Genomic DNA, 23545 nt, shown 5'->3' on the forward strand with positions numbered 1-23545 from the left:
AATTCTATCATCATTTTCCATATGACTTGTTCTTATACTTTCCTTTACTCTTTTAATTCGATCATAATTACACTTTATATTATTAGAATTTATATTCAAAATATTATATTCGGAAATAGGATTCAAATTGGGAGAGATTAGATTATTATTAACATTAACGTCATAATTATTTGTAATTAAAACCTTAATTAGTATTTTACCGTTAATGGGTATACCTAAACTATTAGCTATATAGACTCCTTCTAGGAATTCAGCAGCCTTACAAAAGAGATCCTCTGCCCTATCTGTGATAAATGAAACTGCCTTTTCGGTCCTAGCTGGAATGATTAACAGGAACATCTATAAGACCATTATTTTCTTCTTCAGAAGTTTTAATATTATGTGTGGGATTTTTACCCCTTTTATCATTGTGAGAATCTAAATCTCTATTCATATACGTGTCTTTATCAGTTGCGTTATCGCAGGGCCCAAAATCTGATAGTTTAACCTTTAACGCACGAACAGAATTTAATTTGTGATTTTCATCCATTGTACCATTGAGGTTTCTTGAAATATCACTCGGAGAATTGTGTTCTGACTCCATGAGTTTCCTTGTAGTCTGGTCTAGTGTCCTGTTATGTTTATTAATATTCGGATCTAACTCTCTATTATTAATTCGCTGGTTTATCTTCTTATTCCGACTCTGTTTGAAATTTGATAGCGCAGTGTGTTTGTCACCGCACACCATTGCTGCGTGCTCTTGACCGTCAACCTTGCGATGTGTTGTTTTTGCGGATTCAACATTTCGCGTCTCTTGGTTATTGTTTGAACAAAAATTAATATGAATCAGTTGATTATTGACATTGATAGAAAGTGTGTTGTATGAAAAATCTATAATGCCATTAAATTTTAAAAGAAAATCTAACCCGATTATACCATCAGTTTCAATGCTAGTGTCACCGGAAATAACAGTGAACTTGTGCTCGAGAATGGTATCGTCAAATTTTAAATTTAACGGTATCGAACCCAATGTGTGCACGTATTCTCCTGAAATTCCGCGCAATCTTGGCATATCATTCGTGTTAATATAATTAGGTGAGCAAAAATTATATTTTATTAAAGAAATATCGCTTGCTGAATCTACAATAAAATACACTGTGTACCATTTAAGTTTATTATGACCTTATTACTCTCATTAATCCTTTTACTTGACAATCCAAAACTTCTATATACCCGAGTGCAAGAGTGATCCCTCGAACACTCGGCATGATTCAGTTTTCTGGCTTGTATTCTGACCGGATCGTCTGGGATCTTCGGAGCGTCTTGGCTGAGGGGTAGGAGATCGTGGTACAGACTCACTGCGTCGAGGTGGTTCGCAGACGTTCTCTATTATTTGACGAGGCATATTGTCGACCTTAAATATAGTCCTCCGTCTACAATTAGAGTATTGATGTCCCGGAATCTTGCATCTTTTGCAGAATGGTGTTCCGGTCCCTTTCGCTGTAGAATAGAGTGATTTTGTATTTCCACCGTAGTGATGTCCACTCCTACTTAAGTTTTGTTCCTCTTGAATAGCCATCAGTACAGCATCCTCTAGATCAGCATGTCTGTCCGCTTTAATTAATATTCTGAGTTCTGGCCTAAGGCCATTAATGAATACCGTCAAAGCTAGCTGATTGTGAGCGGATTGTAATGAGCGCAATGATGCTTTATCATCTGTTTTTGATTGGTCACACATTAACCCAAGGATTTTTTCGATTTTCTCTGAATATTTTCTAACAGATTCGCCTGGCAATTGTCTTATATTGGCAAGTTCTAATTGTAATTCCGGTATAAAACGACGTTCCCCAAATTTCGAAATTAATAAGTCTTTAACTTCGTCCCATAACAAGTTTTCTGTGTTTCTAATATAATTAAAAGCAGACCCCTCTAATTTAGTTAAAGCTATTTTTAAAAGTTGTGAAGCTGTTGCAGAATTTGAACCTTTTCTTAACGTATCTACTGTATAAATAAACTTATTTAACTCTGATGATTTTCCATCAAATTTAGGAATTAAATTTATAGCCGAATTTATTGCTACAGGGTCAATTCTTGTGTCTTCTTCCTCTAATCTAAACTCATCTATTTGCGTTGCAAACGTGGATCTTCTGGGAGAATGCGCCATTGTTTTCAGAGAGAAAAGAAAAAAAAGCACTTACTTAGGGAGTAAAATCCTAGTAGTATTGTCCAAATAGCTCCAGTTGGTTTGGCTGCCACCTGTATCCTTTGAGTCCTTCGTGCGTCCAGGGTGGAATATGGCCCTTTAGCACTTCACTGTCTCAGGAAATCTCACCGCTGTTACCATGAAATGTGACGGCGTGGTTGTTGTCTTGGTTGCTTCTGGGTCCTTCTAGCTATTTAGGGGTAAGCCTAGCAACCCAAGATCAACTCGTCCACAGATATATGATAAGCGGGGTACTGGTTCAATAAGTCTCCTCGGAACGGGGGTGGTTTTCCTAGATGTATTAGCTGGAAGACTTGGTGTAAATAAAATACAAGATCTACCGTAAACCACTTTATTGGACAACACTAACAATATGACATTCACTGTCTAATAAACTAGAGTCACTTACAGTGTCTAGGATTTTACTAACTTTTACAGAAACTATTCAACTATTATATACTATAATATCTGGGTCACTAATAATAAAACAAGGTGTTTTTGTAATGTACTGTTTATAAACTAAATAAATTTTATAACAAACCATTGTTGCTGTCGCAATTAAAACAATTATTGTTTATAATTGCGCAGGACAGTTGATAATTTTGTTTACATTTCTATGGGTTACGTGCTTCGATAATTCGTCTCTATATGCAGCTAAAGCAGTGCGATTGCTTTGGAAAAAAGTTCAAAATTTCCAAAATAGAAAAAAAAACATTTTTTTCCAAAAAAGTCAATTTTTCTCAAAAATTTAAAATTTTTCAAATATCAATTTTTTTCAAAGATTACATAAAAATTTAATTAAAAAAAAACGAAAATTCTGCCTGATTGCTTTTCTGACATTCTGTCTGTATCATTTTCTGCAATTTGGCACAACAATATGTTGTGAAATGTCGTAAGTTTCTTGAATGATGAAAAAATACATTTCGTTCTTAGCTGTTAGTCTTGCAATTTCAGCACCAACGTCAAGGTTAGGTGCCGTCTTGAATTTTTATTTTCTTAATATACTCAATATTACTAGGCTCGTAGGATCAATGTTAAGCATGGTGGTTGATTAGACCCTTTCGGAATAGCTTATTGTATTTGATTCAATATATATTCCGAAGATTTCAGAAACTGAGTATATTAAAAAACAACATGAGGTTACCTTGATTGAAGGCGGATAGTTGCCTTGAAATCTGAAACGCTCAGCTCACTCGGAATCGGAAAACTGAGGAAAGAATTGACTACAAACAAAATAAGGAACTCTTGTTGAAATTAGAAGAAGAATTTATTCACATGGAAAATAGATAACTCTCATAAATTATATTAAGGTCTCGGAAAAACAAGTGAACACCTTCTCCTTTCGGAATGGCCTGAGATTTAGTATAACCCGACACTGACAAATGTTTCACTCGCAAACTCCCTCAAAAACTGGTGTTTCAATTTTTTCTAAGATATGCGAAAATATTCAGAAACGTATTAACCCGATGTTTCCGATTAAACCGATTAAAAGGATGTTCGTTTCAAATTTAATTATAACACCGAAGCCATAAAATATATTAGCAAATAAGTAAATAAAGGGAGCTATATGACAGAGTCTGAAGGGAAAAGTACATATGCATTTAACTAGGAAATCAACAATTCAACTGGGAGCCTACATAAGGAGTAATTAAGTTGTACGGTATATTTTGTTATTTTCTTATATTTTGTGAGGCCTGTTGAGAACGATGCTCATAGGGACATTTCGCTCTTAGAGAACGATGCTCATAGGAACATTTCGCTCGCTGATGCTTCCAATAAAGCCCAAACTCATCAGACTCGTACACTATTTTCTATTACATTAACGACATGTCTGGTATTGCAGCATATTCACTAAAATTGTCATTAAATTTGCAGGTAATTGAAAATTGAACATGTAATATTGGCAAATATATGGGAAGAATCCATGATGGCATAGAACTATAAAAATAATCAATAAATTAGTTCAAATATTGAAGTCAATTTAATAAACTTCACAATTCACCATAAAATATCTGGTAAAGGAACAACATGTACGCCTATAAATGCGGTGAATAAAAAAATGAGATTTACCAAACAAAATTTTTGATAATATCATTTTGGTATCAAAAATGACGCATATATTATCATTGAAATTTAGTTCACCAGCCATCCTTCTGAGAAATATAAATACAGCGCGACTTTATAATGAGATCATCAGTAAAAAAACTATTAGTGCATGGCATTTTGCCTTAAAACAAATTGCAGGACCTTCCAGTATTTTTTGATATTTAGAAATTATACTTTGAACTTTTCTGAATATTTTGGACTTTTTTTCAAACAATCGTGCTGCGTGGCTGTTTTAGAGAAAAAATATCGAAGGCTGTAATCCCCTCATCGCAGTCTAACGGATAAACAAATCGCACGCGCCGTTCTCTCAAAAACTGAATTACCATTTTTTTAGCCCCGTATTTTCTAAACGACCAGACCTGCCAAAAACTAATCAGCACGTTTCCTTATCAATACAAATCGTATGAATTTTGAATAATTCACATCGGTTGATCCGTGTTTCCGAAATCGTCGACGAAAACTTTCGCGCGCACACACACAGACATCGATTTTTTCTAAGGTAAGCCAAAACGTTCAGAAAACTTTAAAACGTAAATATATATAAACATTTTCTTTTTTGATTTTTTTGCGATTACTATAACTTACCCTACGGTAAGTTAAATAAGCACTGCAATAACTAGTTGAAAGTGGCATTTCGCCTCAAAGCCAGTTGCACAACTTTCCGATAAGTGTAATAATTAACTTAATCAACCGAAATAGAGATTTAGATATTTAGATTTTTTTAGATAACACTTTCAACTGTTTATTTCAAAAATCCGGTTTTCGTCTTCAATTAAATCTGAACATTGCATGAAAAACGGCTTAAATTTTTTTAATAGTTAATTACAAGAAAACAGCTCGGTAGATTTTCATCTAAAACTAATCAGTATCATTCCCAACTAATATCTTTCGAACAGTTTTTGATTTTTTAAAATCGATTTGGTAGTATCAGCTTAAATGTGAACGAAAAGTTTAACATTTTTTTTCAAATTACAAAGAAACTGCTCGGCAGATCGCCTCACAAACTGACAACCGATAGTCCTAATTGAGATACATCAAATGGTTTTTAAGCTTTTGAAATCAGTTCAGGCGTTTTTGAGCAATCGTCAATGAAAGGTCTAATTTCGACAAATGCGATACTAATTTTTGCAAACTTTGAAGAATTTTTAAAATTAAGCGACTTGTCGTAGGGTCGTAATATTTTAGTATGACTTACAAGACTACCTACTCTACCGTCAAAAAAAAAATCATGAAAATCGTCGATTTTTTTTAGACTTTATTACAAGAAAACCAAAAAATAATTCCCAACCAATAACCATCGAACGGTTTTTGAATTTTCAAAATCGATTCAGAATTGCTGGCTAAAACGTGGACGAAATTTCTTTCACTTTTCTGCGATTTGCAAAGAAACGGCTCGGCCGATCGTAGTGCAAAACTGACAAACGCTAGTCCTCATCGAGATACATCGAATGACTTTTAAAATTTTGGAATCGCTCCACCCGTTTTTGAAAAAACGGGTGGTCGATTTACGGCGAAAAATTTGTCACATACACGCACACACATACTTTTTCCAAATTTGGTCTCATTAGATTCAGAATGGCTTGAAATGTCGAAAAAACATAAAATTAGCGAGTCAGATTTTTTCATGAAAACATAAACTTCTCCTTCGGGAAGTTAATTATAAAAATAGAATGGCATCAGTATGTTGCTGAGATATTAGATTAAAAGTAAAAAAAATAAAACTGACAAATTTTTCAATTTTTCTGAAAACTTTGAACGTGTTTTTCTCGGAACACAATTTTTCAACGCGGCACGCAAAATAACTACACACTTTGAACTTTTTTCATTTAAATTCTCTACAGTAATATTTAAAATTAAATTTTTAAGTGCCCATCATAGCGGCTTTTCGATATGTTAATTTGTTTATTAATCATTAACAAATTACTATAAGTTTTTTCCGTTGAAATTCAACGATTTTGAATAAAGTGCTCGCCAAACAAACAAAAATCGATACTTTTGAAATCCGCTGTGAAGGGCACTTTAAAATCTAATTTAAAATCAACTGTGGAAAAAGAGAATGAAAAAATTAAAAACGGTTGTAGTTATTTTGCGTGTCGCGGAGCGCCTCCAATCTGACGTGGCTCGCCGAAATGGCTGTGGTACCGCTGTTTGTTTTTTTTTTTTTACAATTATATTTTAATTTGTTACATTAAAGCACAATAAAATACTATCTTTAATATCATGATTTTATTACATTTCTTTCGCCCGAAAAAAATGACAAAAATATACGATTTTTACACAAAACTGAGAAACGATAGTCTTCATCGAGATGCATCGAATGTCATTTTTGATGCAAACATTAACATCTCCTTTGGGAAGTTAAATAGTGTAACTATTATTCCGTGAAGCACTTCAAAGTTAAAATTAAAATAGTTGATCTCTTTGCCACTTTTTACTTCGCAATGAGACAAATTTTGCCAAATAGCAAAAAGCAAATTTACTGGAAATTTAATTGGTTATATTTTGAAAGTTGTTTATTTGATATGTGTTATTTATTGAGATGTAATTGGTAAGGTTTTCGTAGTATTATGGCTAAAAGTCAAATTGGCCCGTCGTTACAAATTACACTTTTATGAATATTTTGGATTTCCTTAACTTCTCGTGGGGTAAGTTATTGTAATCGTCCTAAAATCGAAATTGCAAATTTTTACATTTTTTCGCGTTTGGAGGTTTCTGAACATTTTGGAATAGATGTATAAAAATAGATGTGTGTATGTGTGTTTTTTTTATTATAAAGCGAAGAAAATGCTTTTATGCATCCCAGATTGGTGTTTTGTCTGGGTATGTCGGATTCAATACCGCCTTGGTATAATACCGACTAACACCGCCGCTTTTCCCTTAACTCCGGTCCCCACGAAAACCGCCACGAAAACTTCGTGGGGGGAGAATATAGAATGTTATCATTCTTAACTTGATTTTATACTTATTTTTTAAATGGACAAAGTCCCATTCGCCCTTTCTCTTTCCATAGAACGCAGGTCAATTACCACCTCTCTCGCAAACCTGTCTATGGCGTTCCAAGCAGCTTCAGCTGTCAGCATCACTTCAACAACAGTACCTAGAGTAATTCTTCGCCTCAATGTCCCTTCCACATCGTTCCGTAGAGCACCGAATCGCGAGCACACGAAGAACGCATGCTCAGTAACAATCTGGGCAATTCGACGAGCTATCGTGCTTGAAGCGGTAGCGTAAGCTCGAAAACAGCCGTGCCCAGATAGCATTTGTGTAGTGTAATAATTCACTTCTCCATGCTTGCGATTTAGCCAGACTTTGATGTTTGTAATGACACGATGCGTGCATCTGCCCTCAACTGCGACATGGGTCAATGCTGTTCTGCCGTTCTTCTATTCTAAACTTTTCAGGACTTAGTTGTTGATGTCTTCGATGGTAAATGGTCCGCCTTTTGTCTGCTAATTTTAAGAGAGGCAGTGTTCCTGAAATGACGCACACTGCTTTCTCCGATATTGTGCAAAATGCGCAAGTAATTCTTAGAGCACTCAGGATATATAGGGCCTGCCATTCTCCTCGATTTTTGAGAGCATCAGTCCATATGGTAATACCATATATAAGCACCGAAGTAACCACTGATGATAGATATATCCTTCTGGTTTGTCTAGGGCCTCCAGCATTAGGCATCAGTTGAGCAAGTCTTGTCCTAACTATTGACGCCTTAGCACTAACGTGTTCCACCTGCTGATTGAAATTCAATCGAGCATCAAACGTTACGCCGAGGTAACAGATGTGAGGTTCTGACGCGATCTCTAGATTGCCTATGCTCAGCTTGATGGTCTCTATTGTTTTTCTACTCGTGACAAGAACAGCTTCACTTTCTTGTTATGCTAATTGGAGGTTCTTTGTTCCCATCCAGCGATTAATTTTTGTAAAGGTTATGTCAGATAGACTTACGATCTCATCAATTTGTTTGGAGACAACTACTATGGCTACATCGTCTGCATATGCTACTAGTTTCACATATCCTGGAATCTCAAGTCTCAAAAGGCCATCATACATAATATTTCACAGCAAAGGGCAGAGACTGCGACCATCATACATAATATTCCACACAGCCTTGCGGCACACCTCCTGTTTTATTATATTCTTCTGAACCATCGCGTGAATTGTACATTAGAATTCTCTCTGTAAAGTAGCTTGCGACTATATTGCAGAGGTAAACTGGCTCGTTCTTGTTACAGAGTGCATTCATAATCCCAGAATCGAAAGCATTTTTTATATCCAATGTAGATACAAGACAGTACTTCTTCGCACTACCCTTCCATCTGGTTCCAGCAATTGCTTCCTTGGCAATATTAACTACCAAGTTTATAGCATCGAAAGTTGATCGCCCTTTGCGAAAACCATACTGATTGTCTGCTAGGAGTAGGTCAACTACTGCATCTATTCTCAGGTAAATTATTTTTTCAAAAATGTTACCCACTGTATCCAGCATGCATATCGGACGGTAGGATGATGGTTCATCTGGTGCTTTTCTTTCTTCGGGAAAAAGCACTAATCTTTGATGTTTCCATTTTCGTGGAAAACCCCTTCTTTTAAGAAATTTCTAATGTTTTTATTCATTGATATTTGCCAGTTGATTGCATTGTGGTCACTAGCAGTGTCTCCCTAATCTAATATCTCTCAATTCAATTTTTTTCTGACGAGGCTATTGCTGAGAAAAGTAAGGTCTATTGGCTTTTGCTCTGCCCTTGACAAGGGTTGGCTTATCACGGCTATTTAGTAAACCCATATCAAGTGCAGTAAAGGCCTCTAAAAGTGCTTCACCTCTTGCATTAGTCTTCCTACTTCCCCTGTCTACCGCCCATGCGTTGAAGTCGTCGGCTATTGCTACGGGGTGGTGTTGTTTTGCATCCTCTACTAAACGATCTAAGAAATCAACAAAATCTGGCGAAGAAAAACTAGGTGGAGGGTAACAGCTGTATAAATGTATGCAATCTAATGATGCTACTACAAATCCAGCGTTGCTATTGTTAACGGCGTTCTGGAAACAAAATTTGCCACAGGACCAATAACAGCTTTGGTCGTACTGCCCGTTTCCCATGGGCTATCAGTTAGTTGTTTGTAAGGTTCTGATAAGAGGGCAATATCAATTTTCATTTCTCTTGCCGTCTGCATGAGCAAGTCGTGTCCAGCCTCACAATGATTCATGTCTAGCTGCATTATCTTCATATTTTTCTGTTCATTATTTTCTACAAGGCCTCCCTATATACAGGACATATGTAAGTGCTGGCATGATGTGCTACCTTTTCAGTGCTTCCATTTCCATAGTGCGCATTTGCTGCATTTATACAGTTGGCTATTTTGTGACCTTCTTGTCCACATCCAATGCATAAATTGGTGCGATTCACTTCGCTCTTGCACTGTGATCCATAATGTCCGAGTAGCCAGCATTTAAAGCATTGTATTTTGCTACTTGCCTTGAGCAGATCGTGTACAATTGGCGCTCGTAGAGCTACAGTGGCAATCTGGGTACCTCTGCATGCCTTACGAATCTTAATTGCTTCTGCTGGTGTGTTACAGCATCTTCCGGTTGCTTTTTGTAGTGCAGACTGGATATCAATTTTTGAGGTTTCATCATCAATATCCCTTATTTCTAGAATTTCTTGGTGCCCCTTAAAGATAACTTCGGCCTCATCCTTTAACACGCCTGCAATAATCTGTTGTAGTCCTTGGATTTTATCCGCGCTCTTCTTGGATATGGTTATAAACAAGTCTCCATTTCTGGTTTTATTTATTTTGTCTACTTTCATATTTACCTGGTCATCAGAGGCATCTTGTTCGATAAGGCGCAAGATTTCGGAATAGGCCGAATCAATAAGGCATTTGGTTTGGGAAGTATTCTAAGATTTTTCAACATTTTATGATTAGAGATTTTTAGACTGACAGATGTACCCTTGCTTCCTTTTTTCTATTTCCTCGGCTGAACTTTGTGCCAGTTATTTACCTCGATTTGTTCTTTGTTTCGTATTTCTACGATCGACTGACGTCTTGCCAAACCATTTATCTAATTAAACTGACTGTTTCTTATATTTTGTGAGTATTCTTGAGACCTCGCTTGTTTACTTGCCGTTCACTTTCCTCTACATGGGCTGTTTCACAAACTTTGGTCGTCTAAATCAATAAATGTTTTATTACAGCCGCTATGTTGCCTGCTTTTATTTTCACTTCTTTATGTATGTTTGACTTTGATTTGACAATCATGTGCAGCTCATTTATCAATTTTTAAAGACTCTTCAATGACTCATTAAGTCGTAAAATGACGTTTTCTGAAATTATTTCTGACACCTCAGTCAAGGATTTTACTATTGACAACGTCGCATGAGTTTGTTATCGGGTTTTGGGCTACATCTGATAAACCTGGGCATAGCGATGTGTTCAAATTATTAGATGCTCTGATTGTATCAACAGTTGCATAGCTTGGCACTATGTCCCCTCTGATGGGGATAATTTAACAAAATTTTACCTGCACTCAGAGGCAAGATTCACTCAGCTTACTGACTTATAAGTAACTTATTAAAACTATTATAATATTTAATGACAAAATATCTAATTTCTGACTTAAGAAAAAATATGTGTGTGTATATGTATGTATGGATACAATTTTTCGTCAATGATCAACAAATTTGAATGTTTTAAAAAACATTCGATTCCTATTGATAGGGAGATATGTTGATTAGTTTTTGGCAAAGACAGGTTAGCCATTTCGGAGATACGGACCAAAGTATGCAGAAAATAGAAATCGAGTTTTTGAGAGAACGGAGCATCCAATTTTAATTATTCAAAAAACTTTCTGCTTGTGTTGTCAAAATGATTGCTTTTGTGAATTTTCTTAAATTTTTTTTTTAATTTCTAAAAAAAAAAATTTCAATGACAAAAATAATTCAAATTTTTATTTTAATTCTAGATAAAGTTCTAAAGCTCACTTATATTATATACTTACATACTTCAAATAAATAATATTAACTTTGCTATTCAGTTTATATAATTCTTATAAATATTATCAATGTCCTTAATTTTAAATTCGATTTATTCGATTTTGTTTATTTACTTTTCTGTAAAGATATGTAAGTTATAGTATTTATAATAATCTATTTGAAGGAATTTATTGTTCTTCGAATATTTCATTACGGTTGCCTTAAGACACGATGCCATACACCACTAGTTAATCATTCAAATCGGCTGAGCGATACTCCCAAAAACGTCGTGGAACAATTGTATCCACATACTTACAAACACGCACACACACATCAACTTTTTCTGAGGTAGTAAATCTCAAACGTAAAGATATGCAAAAATTTTCATTTTCAATTTTTGGCCCATTACTATAAATTACCCTATGGGAAGTTAATAAACAAAACTTAATTAATCGGATTTAAAATGAAGAACATTATCAAATATTTATAAGAATTATATAAAGTGAATTAATTGCAAAGTTAAAAATATTTATTTAAAGTAAATAAATGAGTTTTAGAACTGTAGTCAGAATTAAAATTGAAATCCGAAATATTTTCGATATACAAAAGTAATTTAATACAAAAGCAAATTCCCAAAAGCAATTGTTTCGTCAATACAAGCAGAAAGTTTTTTGAATCATTTAAATCGGATGATTAAATATCTCAAAAACTGACATTTTTTGCGCATTTAGCTCCGTGTCTCCAAAATGGCTGGACCTGCCTTTGCCAAAAACTAATCACCAATTTCCCACATCGTTACAAATTGTATGCTTTTTAGATCATTCAAATCCAATACACGTTCTCTCAAAATCACGATTCATATTTTCTGCACTCTTTGCTTCGTATCTCCGAAACGGCTGGGTCTGTCTTTGCCAAAAACTAATCAGCACATCTGCCTATCAATAAGAATCAAATGTTTTTTAAATCTTTCAAATCGGTGCGCCATAAAACGTAAACGAAAAATTGTATACATACATATGCACACACACACACACATATATCCATATTTTCAAAAACCTTCAGAATACGAAAAAATGCAAAAATTTTCAATTGTGATTTTTGGATGATTGCAAAAGCTTACCCTACGCGAAGTTAATAATAACAGCTATTAAAAGCGAACTTTCAGTAAAAATCAGTGACAACACCTCTCAACATCTCAATGAACGTGATAAATATAGTGCAAAATATTCTTCTTTTGACATTTTTTTTTCGTAACGTTTTTCGGAAAACAATCTAGGCTTACCAGAAGAGTTAGTCATTTTTCTTAAGCAAATATCATTCAAATGAAATGAGTACAAAAGTTAGAAGAAAATTTCACAAGTGCTTACAATCACATACAAAATTGTGAAAAAGTACCTTACACTGAAAACAAGCAATAGGATATAACAGAATTTCAAAAATATGCTCTTATTATTTTCGTTTTTTTATTTTAATAAGTATATTTATGTTTATTAATTATATTTTTTTACACTATTTCGAACCAAACCTCTGTTTTGGTGCGTGTCCTTACCGTAATTTAAAACTTACAATTTGAAAAAATTACATTTTTTGAGAATTTTAATTTTTTTAAAAACTGAAAATTGATTTAAAAAAATTAAAATAAGATTAAAAAACGTCGAGGGTCTGCGAAACGGCTGACCTGCCTTTACCAAAAACTAATCAGCCATATATAGAAATTGAATATGCTTCAAATCATTTAAATCGATTGATCTGTGCTTTCGAAATAGTGGACGAAAAATTGTATCCAAACATACATCGATACATACTACACACACATACACAAATACAAAATGTTCAGAAGATCAAAACGTAAAGATATACTCATACGCATACATACATACACCTTTTTTTCAAGATATTCCAAAATGCTCAGAAACTTTTAAAACGTAAAGACATTCCAAAAATTTCATTTACTATTTCTGCGATTGCTATAACTTAGCCCATAGAAGGTTAAAAAATGCTCAAGTAGCAAAAAATAGAATGTCGAGTGCCTCAAAGAAAAGTTGTTTTTTAAATTTATTTTTATTGGCCTCGCTTACTCGAGCATTTAGCTACCTACATCATATTTCAATTTCAATACAATATTTCAATTACAATACAATCTTCATGTTCAAACTATTTTCCTTATAAAAGTCCTATTCTTCTTTCTATTTTATATTCTATTCTATTCTATGTACTCTTCAACGTAACTTCATTATTCTTTTTTTCTTTATTATCTATCATTGTACATTCTATCTTCTTACGTCTTCATTACTTCTATTCTTACTTCCATTACTTCCTTCATTACTTCTATTCAATTTAATTTTTATTCTCAAATCTTTTCTACACGATTGACCTGTTTTAATACTACTTCAAACTATTTTTAACATTATTTCAAACTATTTTTAACTTTATTTTAAACTATTTTTAACAGTATTTCTATTTTTTGCTGGGGTTTTCGATCTCCGAACCTCCGGCCTGTGAATCGGGAACGCTACTCATAAGCTAATCCCGCCACCAAAGAAGAGTTCTAAGGGCATTGTTAACTTCCTGTAGGATAAGTTACAGTAATCGTGAAAAAACGAGAATAAAAATTTTGATATATTTTCACGTTTCCAAGGTTTCAGAACACTTTGACATACCTTAGAGAAAATGAATGTATGTATGTGTGCAAGTGTTGGTGTGTATATGATGTGTGAATACAATTTTTCGTCGACGCACAGGTAAACCGATTTAAATGATTCCAAAAACATTACATTCCTATTGATGGGGAAAAGCGCTGATTTGTTTTTGGCTAAGGCATGTTCAGCCTTTTCAAAGGTACTGGCCAAAAATCACCAAAAATGATTATAAATATTAACTTACCCATGATTTGATTTCTATGGCGACATGCGCAATCATTGCTATGATACAACTTGACGTTAAAGTAGAACCAAATTCCCAAATTCCAACATCAGATTCTTCATAGGCAACTTGAGCAACAAAATAAATGACAATACTTTGATACAATGAATCTGCCAAAGTAATCCAAAATGAATGCAACCTGTAGCTTAAACTTAAACGACCCTGAAAAAGGTATTAATTAACATTCTTGTATATAATTTTTCTTTATATAAAAAACTGATGAAACTGTTTGTCTGTATTTGCAGGCAAGACGGTGCCTCTCTTTTCTTGCAGTTCAATAATATCTAACTGATGATTATGTAAACATGTAGTGAGGTGTAGCAAACCTAAGCAAAATGAGTAGGTTGCCCACTTCAGAGTATGATACATACAATAGTATAGTAGTAATTTCGTAATTGGAAAGTAATAATAAGCGTGTCGGAGTTTGGCAGGCGAGATAAATAAAAATGACGTACTGAGTAAGATTGGATTTGTCAGTTATATATTTATTAATGAAATTAAAAAAATCATTATAAAATAAAAATTTGATTTTCAATATTTCGTAAATTTATTAATTCCGAAAAAGGCGGGGGGAATGATGTGGGAGTTTGGCAGGTCGTGCCAAAATGGAAGTAAGCGACGAGATAAATAAGAATGATGTACGGGTTTTGTTATAAATGTGTAATATATTATACAAAAAGCGTTTCAAAAGCCAAAATTCTAAATCTATTACACAAATTCAATTCAAAAGTACTAAGTCAGATAAGATCAGCATTTGCAATAACTTTCAATAAGGCCCAAGTCCAAATCAACGATTTAGCCTGCAACCTTTGAAACCTTCTACTTCTCAAAACTAAGAAGGGTAGAAGTAAAATATAGGAGAGTGAATAATTTAAAAAAAAGGCCAAAGAAAATCGAACATATTATGCACTAGATTTGACAGTGACTAACTAGACTTACATATAATATAGATATACATATAATAAAGAAAATGCGGTTTTTGTTATAATTTTCTGAAGCAGACTTTCTTATTTTGTATACATGATATCAGAAAGAATGATAACAAAAACGTATCAATAAGGTTATATATATAAACTAAATGCAGTAATAATGTAGAATTTGTGTATACAAACCTGTCTGTATAAATATGGCCTTTTAATGAGTATATCTTCAGACGCATCTTTATCATAAACAGCAATGGCAAACGGTGGAAGAGATGTAAATATCAAATTGTATAGCAACAAGTACATTTGGTCAATCATAACTGACGCCGAGAATCCACAGTAAAGTTGGAACCAAAATAAAATAAACACGAACGTCTGAAAAAAGCATTAATTTAGAAAATATTGTTTTTAAATTAAACCTAAATATTACAGTATTATGATAGAAGATAAATATACAATATAAATAGAACGGGTGATTATAAATATCTTATATATAAAATTCTTCTGTAATGATGTATGAAAGAATACTCCTCCTAAACGATTATTAGAATTTTGATATATCGAATTACGAGAATATTCATTTTCTTGTGAAAAACAAGTTTTAATTGATGCATTTGATTTGAAAGCTGAAGAGAACAAAATCATACTACATTATTTTTCAGTTTATTATAAAAGTAATTCGATATATAACTGTAATAAGATGTTAGAAAGCTTTATTCTGACAATGACTAAAAACTAACATTTCTACCTACCTGTAGGTGTGTTTATACCTATTTCAAACACCCCAGCGTTGGGGCATTAACAGATACTGATACGAGTATTTAGGATTATTTCTTATGAAATATGTATAAATAAATAAATAATTATAAATAAATATCATTTATAAAAAAATGTTTTATTTTATTTTATCAGTACGCAATTCAAATATATTTATTTTCAGAATGCTTTCACATTATTGTGTAGTATATGTAACAAATTAATAATTATTATTATAATACTTAACCAAATAGATGTAAAAATAAATATTCTGGCGGGATTCGAACTGGCGAATATGAGCCTAGGACTCGAACAAAAAGTTGAGAATAACCACTCGGCGATCTAGACACGCAGATACGGAGCGCAACGCGCGTAGATATAGGGCTTAGCGTGTTTTTCGTATCTTTAATCAATTTTTATTTAATTTTTATAATTAAACCGCTTCTCATAAGACTCTAATATTTAAAGGTGCTCGGTTTGACAATCAACCCTATAACCATGCGAAGTTTCATCAAAATCCCAGAAGAGTAAACCTGATGGTTATCTTGTCAGTAAAAAGCTAATGGTAAAGAGCTAAGGAGTTGCTTCGCTTGCACGAAAGTCGATGGCCACCAAAATCTCTGGATCTAACTCCGTTAGACTTTTGTGTCTGAGGCATTTGAAGAGTAAGGTTTGCACTAAAAAAAAACAAAAGTGTCGATCATCTCAAGAAGACGCCTTGCCGGGAATGGGCCAAAATTCTCCAGAGCCACTTTTCGTGCAGTGTGTTATGGTTTGAAGACCATAATTCGTGCCAAAAGTAGGCAATTAGAACAAATCTAAGCTGATTCTAAAATTTGATGTTATTTTCGACATTTTTGCTTTGGAACAATAAAATTTAAAATAACAATGAAAAAAATATTGCGCATTACTTTGTTACATTACATATCACCCTGTATATATATGTATATATATGTATGTATATATATATATATATATATATATATACATATATATATATATATATATATATATATATATATATATATATATATATATATATACAGGGCCGGATTTAGAAATTTGGCGCCCTGGGGCAATGACAAAAATGCCGCCCCATCCCTGAAATTTTACTTGAATAGTTTTTATATATCTTTTTTTTCAATTAAAATAACTATTTGATTCCAGAAAATTTATTACGCATTACATACTATAAATAGTAATGCTTGGCATCGTGCCTTATAACAAAATGCTGCACGTACCGAAAATTAAAAAAAAAAAAAAAACTTTGAAAAGAATTGACTTTTTTGAAAATTTTGTGTTTTTTATATTTAGAAATTTGTTAAAAATTTTGAACTTTTTTTTAAAGCAATCGCGCTGCTTCAGCTTCAGACACAAAATATAGAAGCGTATAAGCGCCGCGTCGCAGTCTAACGGATAAACAATGTTATAGAACCCATAAATGTATACAAAATTTTTACTTATCATTAAAATATCTATAAAATATCTAATAATTTGATGTGCATATGTGTAATAATCACTTTTGACCGCCAAATGCTTATTTTCCATTTTTTTTATTGGATCACCGAAACCGCTAGACGTGCCTCCCACAAATTGGAGCAGTTCTTCATTTTGTCAATAAATGTACATTTTTTTAATGATATTGGACGCTCCGTTTCCAAAAACAGAATTATCATTTTTGGAATTCTGGTCCGTATCTTCGAAATAGTTGGACCTGCTTGGCCAATAACTAATCAACACGTCTTTTTATCAATAGGAATTGAATCATTCAAATCGTTGGATCCGCGTTCTCGAAATCGACTTGAATAATTAAAAAAATATTAGATTTGTATTGAAGAGGAGACGTGCTGATTAGCTTTTGGTACAGGCAATTACGAAAAATGGTAATTGAGTTTCGATATTTCTTCTCTGAAACAGCTACGCAGCGCGACTACTTTGCAAAAAGTTCATCAATTTTCAATTTTCGAAAAATTTCAAAATACAAAAAATGTATTTTAAAAGTCTTTTTTTTTTTCATTTTTCAAAAAAATTTAAAGCTCTTTATAAAATGTAATTTTTAGTATGCGATGTTTCAGTAATTTGTCTTAAGGCACAATGCCATGAGTCATTAGTTTAAATTTTTTTTTGACGCTATAAGTTTGGAAGTGCACAAATTCGTCATTTTAAGAGAGCTCGAGAACTGAAAAACATATTTTAGTTAAACTTTCAGCTTGTTTATGGATCTTTATATTAGCCAAGTTGCCAAATTTGATAACTTTAATAAGTTAACCAATTCGATAATTTACGTTCGGAGAGGGAGGCAAGAAAAAATAATAAATTTTAGTTATCGGTTATTTCAACCCAAATTTTGCATTGCAATCGTATTATGTTTTGTTAATTATATTTCTTGAAATAAAAAATGTTGTTAAAAACGTTGATTATATTGTATAGATTTTTTTTCTCACTATCCAAATTTTGCCGCCCCCCAAAATTTGCCGCCCTGGGCAGTAGCCCCGATTGCCCCTACTGTAAATCCAGCACTGTATATATATATATATTGATGAGTTATTTAGAATCAGACAGTAACACCAAGTAAAAACTAGTGGGGTGGGTGGCATCGTGCCTTAAGGCAAATTGCTGGAACTTCCCGTACCGTAACGAAACGTTCGAGGAATATTGAATGTTTTCAAATAGATTATTATAAATATTGTATTATTGTCTAATATTTATAATAATTATATAAACTGAATTGCAGAGTTGAAATTATTTGTTTAAAGTATATTAGAACTATAGTCAGAATTAAAAATAAAATCTGAATTATTTTCGATATACAAAAAATTAAAAAAAAAAAAAAAAAAAAAATGGTACAACATTTTTTTTTTCCAAAATTAATTATTTTGTTAAGACAAGCAGAAAGTTCTTTGAATCAATTGAATCGGACGCTTAGTCCTTAGACCTGTCTTTGCCAAAAACTAATCAGCTCTTCTCCTTATTAATAGGAATCGAATGTTTTTTAAACCATTCAAATCGGTTGATCCGTACGCCCGAAAACGTGGACGAAAATTTGTATCCATACATACATACACACACACACACACACACACATCCATTTTTTCTGAGGTATGCCAAAACGTTCAGAAACCTTCAAAACGTCGAGAAATGTAAAAATTTTCAATTCCGATTTTCGGCCCATTACAATAACTTACCCTACGGGAAGTTAAAACTAAAGTAGTTTTGAAATACTTTATTTATCCATACGTTTCGGTCTTCATCGAGACTATGACTCAGTGGAAAAACTAAAAGATTTTATATGATGTAGGAGGAAAATAATATAAAGTTATAGAACTTATATATAAATACTTACAGAAAATTAATTAAACAAGAATACACTACACTATTACACTGTGATAAACCAAGCTATTAATAACTGGAACATTTAAACTAATTATTTAATACTGAATGAATTGTGTTTACAAATTTTGCGAACGTATAAAAAGACTGGCAAACTGGAAAAATTGTTTTCCAGTCTTTTTACACTTTCGCAAAATTTGTAAACACAATTCATTCGGTATTTAGACGTTAGTTAACCTGTACACACTAGAATGTAACCAAAAATTGTCAAAAAATAATTATTTTAAATGTTTACTTGGTGTTACTGCCCGATTCTAAATAACTCATCAGAATATATATCAACACCAAACTCACATATTTCAATATATAAATATATATATATATATAAATATATATATATATATATATATATATATATATATATATATATATATATATTGATATTGTTTGTTCGTTTAAATTCTATATTGAGGAGAGTTCACAATATATATCTAAGAGAATGCTTCAACATAAATATAATTCAAACAATAAAAATCAATACAAAACAATGCTTTCAGACCATATGCAAAATTTTAAACACACCTTTGACTTAAGCAATCCCGTTATTTTATATATTGAACAAAATGTTGACCTAAGAAGGTTTGCTGAATCTGTTTTCATTTTTTTAAATTCTCAATGTGTTAATAAAAGTTCTTCTTCTTTACATTTTGACAGTTATCAAAATTTAATTAATATATGTAAATCTGATTTTTTAAATATTTGAACAATTTTTTACCACTTGATATTTTCTTTTAATTTCTCTTATCTTCTCTTTCAGAATTCGAAATATTTCGATTACTCGATTTTATTTTTCAAAATTCTATATCTTCTTATATATAAAAATAGATCGCAAAATGTGTTGGTAAGCGCATAACTCAACAACGCCTGGACCAATTTGGCCAATTCTTCTTTTAAAATGTTCGTTCATGTCCAAGGATGGTTCTTACGGCGAGAAAAAATCGAATAATTGCCGGGAAAACCCTAAAAACAGCCCTTTTCTTTTTTAATCGAGTAGGCAACGAAATTTGTAGAAAAAACAATGATCTATGTCATGACATTTTGTGTAGTTTTTGATAATCTAATTTTTAATATATTTATATAAACATGTAAATATCTTTCTATTAATTAACGAGCTATATTGGCAGCCAAAAACATTGATGTAAATGAATTAAATTTCAAAATTCAACTACTTTCGGCAACTAACCAAGACGATCCACCGGAGTTTTTAAACTAGCTGGATTTGCTAGGATGGTCACCTCACAATCTTCAATTAAAGGTTGGATCGGCAATTATAATGTTGTAAAATATCGACCAACCGCGCCTTTGCAACGGTTGCAAATTCGAAGGTTAGCGATAAAAAAAAACTACCAAACAACGAGATGGAAGCTACTATATTGAAAGGACAGTATAAAGCAGAAGATGTTCTCGCACCGTGCATCCCAATGTTTCCGACTGATGTGCCATTTGAGATTAAACGACTACAGTTTCCAGTGCGTTTATGGTATCGTTAAGTGTTTCTGGTATTAATTTGGAAAATCCTGTTTCTCACATGGAAAAATGTATGTTGTCTGTTCCCGTATCGGAAAACCATCAGATTTGTTTGTCTATGCGCCAGGTAATCAAACAAAAAACATTGTTTATCACAAAGCACTACAATGAAAATGGAACTGAATTTTGAATTATGATTTGCATGATTAAAATTACTTACTTTTAAATGCATATAGTGTTTTATTCAATTATTCTTAATTCACACCGAATTATTACCAGTGACGGTGACGGTTCTGTTCGGGATATTTTTTTGCAAAGAATAGAAAAAAGGTAGGAACAAAACACCGCCACATTACAAATTTTTTTGACAGGACAAAGTCTGTCGGGTCGGCTAGTATATATATATGTACATATTTTTTTGTTTTTAGAACAAAATATTTATGTTTTAATTGTCAAATTTTGCATAAAATAATTTTGGTATGTTTAATAATTTGTAAAACTGGTTTGGTATGTATAATTTTAATTCTGTTTTATTTTATTTTGTTACTTTGTTTTATTATTCTGTTTGTATTTTAGCTGAATGATGAGCTAGCAGAATAGCTCGAAACGTATTAAAAAGATTTATATTTACGTTCTGGTTTTATTTTTTCGACTTGTGGCTGAAAAACCTTATCATATAATATATATATATATATATATATATATATATATATATATATAATATATATATATGTATATATATATATATATATGTATATATATATATATATATATATATATTATTTTTTTTTTTGTTACAATTTATTTTTGTTAATCAAGACTTTAATGTCTTATTTACAAAATTGATATGAGCAAAAAAAAAAATACAAAAAAAAAAATGCAATACATTGAATATAAAATGAAAAAAGTTGAAATAAAAATTAAATTAAAACAGTAATACAAAAATAATAACATAAATGAACGATGACGTGATGATGTATGCCGCGTACTACGTCAGGACGCGTGCAGACATTGGGCAAGGTGTTTGGTAGATCGGAAGGCCATTTCTTGCTCAATCTTCTTATCGGTCTCTGAATCGCTTGAATTGTAGGATTTGTATGCTGGATTAATTTGTTGTTAAAAGATGAACTTCTAATCTTGATCATTTCGTTGACTGTTGAAATTTTCAAATCCTTATGTAGGCAAAAATTCGAAATATACCAAGGCGCATTAGTAAGGATACGCAAAATTTTATTCTGGCACCTTTGAATGATGTTTATGTTAGATTTGCAAGAGCAACCCCATAGTTCGATTCCATAAGTCCAAATGGGCACTATGATAGTTTTATACAAAAGTACCTTGTTATCGAGAGAGATTTCAGATTTCCTCCCAAAAAGCCAGTAAAAATCTTTTATTTTCAGTTGGATTTGTTTCTTTTTATATTCAATGTGCGTTCTCCATGTCAATTTCGAATCAATGTGCATGCCTAAATATTTGACAGAATTGCATAATGGAATTATTGAATTGTTCATGATGATAGGTGGACTGTTGTGATGTTTTAGAGAAACAATTATGTGCTGAGATTTTTCGATATTGATTTTGATATTCCAATCTAAAAACCATTTTTCGAGACTAGATAAATAATTTTGTAACTGACAAGTTGCTGTTCTAATATCGGAATTGCATGAAATAATTGCTATGTCATCGGCGTAAGTGCATATGGTTAGAAGATCATCTGTGGGCATATCGTTTGTGAAAAGAAGATAAAGTACTGGACTTAGCACACTGCCCTGTGGTACCCCGCATTCTATATTTCTGATGCTCGAAGTCACATCTTTAATTTTGATTCTAAATTTTCTATTAAGCAAATATGAGCTTAAGATATTGAAGTAGTTTGGAAAAGTTGTTTTGATTTTATATAGGAGTCCTGAGTGCCAAACCTTATCGAAAGCCTGACTGACATCTAAGAATACGGCTACGCTGTGTTCCTTTCTATTCATGGCTTCAAGAATACGAGACACCGTTCTGTTGCATTGTTGAATTGTAGAGTGATTTTTTCTGAAGCCAAACTGATGGTGAGGAATCCAACTATCATTCGGATGATCTTCTGACAATCTCTGCAACAAAAGTCTCTCTAAAATTTTCGATAATATCGATAAAAGACTGATAGGACGGTATGAACTAGCAGTGTGATGGTTTTTGTTTGGTTTAGCGATCATAATAATTTCTGCAGTCTTCCACGCTGTGGGCCAATAATTGTATTGAAGTATGGCGTTGAAAATATTTGTTATATATAAGATACCTTTTGTAGGCAATTCTTTTAACATCTTTGGAGTAATTTTATCCATACCTGGCGAAGATCTATTTTTTATCCTTTTTATTTCACATAAGACATCATTTGGTGAAAAATGTCCTAACGGTGTAGAATGTATGGGTTGATTTACGAAATTGTTAATTAAATTATTCTGGGAAATATTTCGAGCGCTAAAAATGCTACTTAGATGATCAGCAAATGTCTCCGCTTTTTCTTCGTTGCTTTTTGCCCAAATGAATCCGTTTTGGTTGGTTAATTTCAGAGGAGGGTTTTGTTGTAGGGGTTTACTTTTGTTTCTGATTGGTTTCCATATGGAATTATCGTACCTATTTAACTGCAATATATACGACCTGAATGTACAATTCTTCCATTCTTTCATTTTTTTCCTCAGCGTGTTATTGAGATGATTAAGCGATGTCTTATCCGATGGTAGATGAGAATGTTGCCAGGTTCGTCTTGCTCTTCGTTTCTGTGCAATTAGCTTCTTAATTTCTTGCGGAATTATTAGATTATCATTTCTTGGATTAATGTTCGGGGT

General features: G+C 32.6%; 1 protein-coding gene across 2 annotated transcripts in view; it reads right to left on the reverse strand.

The window, feature by feature from the left end:
* The window catches only part of LOC113370306 (probable phospholipid-transporting ATPase VD), a 420055-nt gene that overhangs the window by 186258 nt on the left and 210252 nt on the right, over nucleotides 1–23545 (reverse strand). For both annotated transcript variants that reach the window (XM_026610976.1, XM_026610975.1), the window contains exons 6-7: nucleotides 15291–15476; nucleotides 14140–14340 (exon numbers count right to left, since the gene is read on the reverse strand). In XM_026610976.1, coding sequence (XP_026466761.1) covers nucleotides 14140–14340; nucleotides 15291–15476 — 387 coding nt within the window. The remainder of the gene's footprint in view (nucleotides 1–14139; nucleotides 14341–15290; nucleotides 15477–23545) is intronic.

Source organism: Ctenocephalides felis, unplaced genomic scaffold (genome assembly GCF_003426905.1).
Source record: "Ctenocephalides felis isolate EL2017-DRISC unplaced genomic scaffold, ASM342690v1 CF-g0.4_SCAFFOLD_01492, whole genome shotgun sequence".
Taxonomy (NCBI): domain Eukaryota; kingdom Metazoa; phylum Arthropoda; class Insecta; order Siphonaptera; family Pulicidae; genus Ctenocephalides; species Ctenocephalides felis.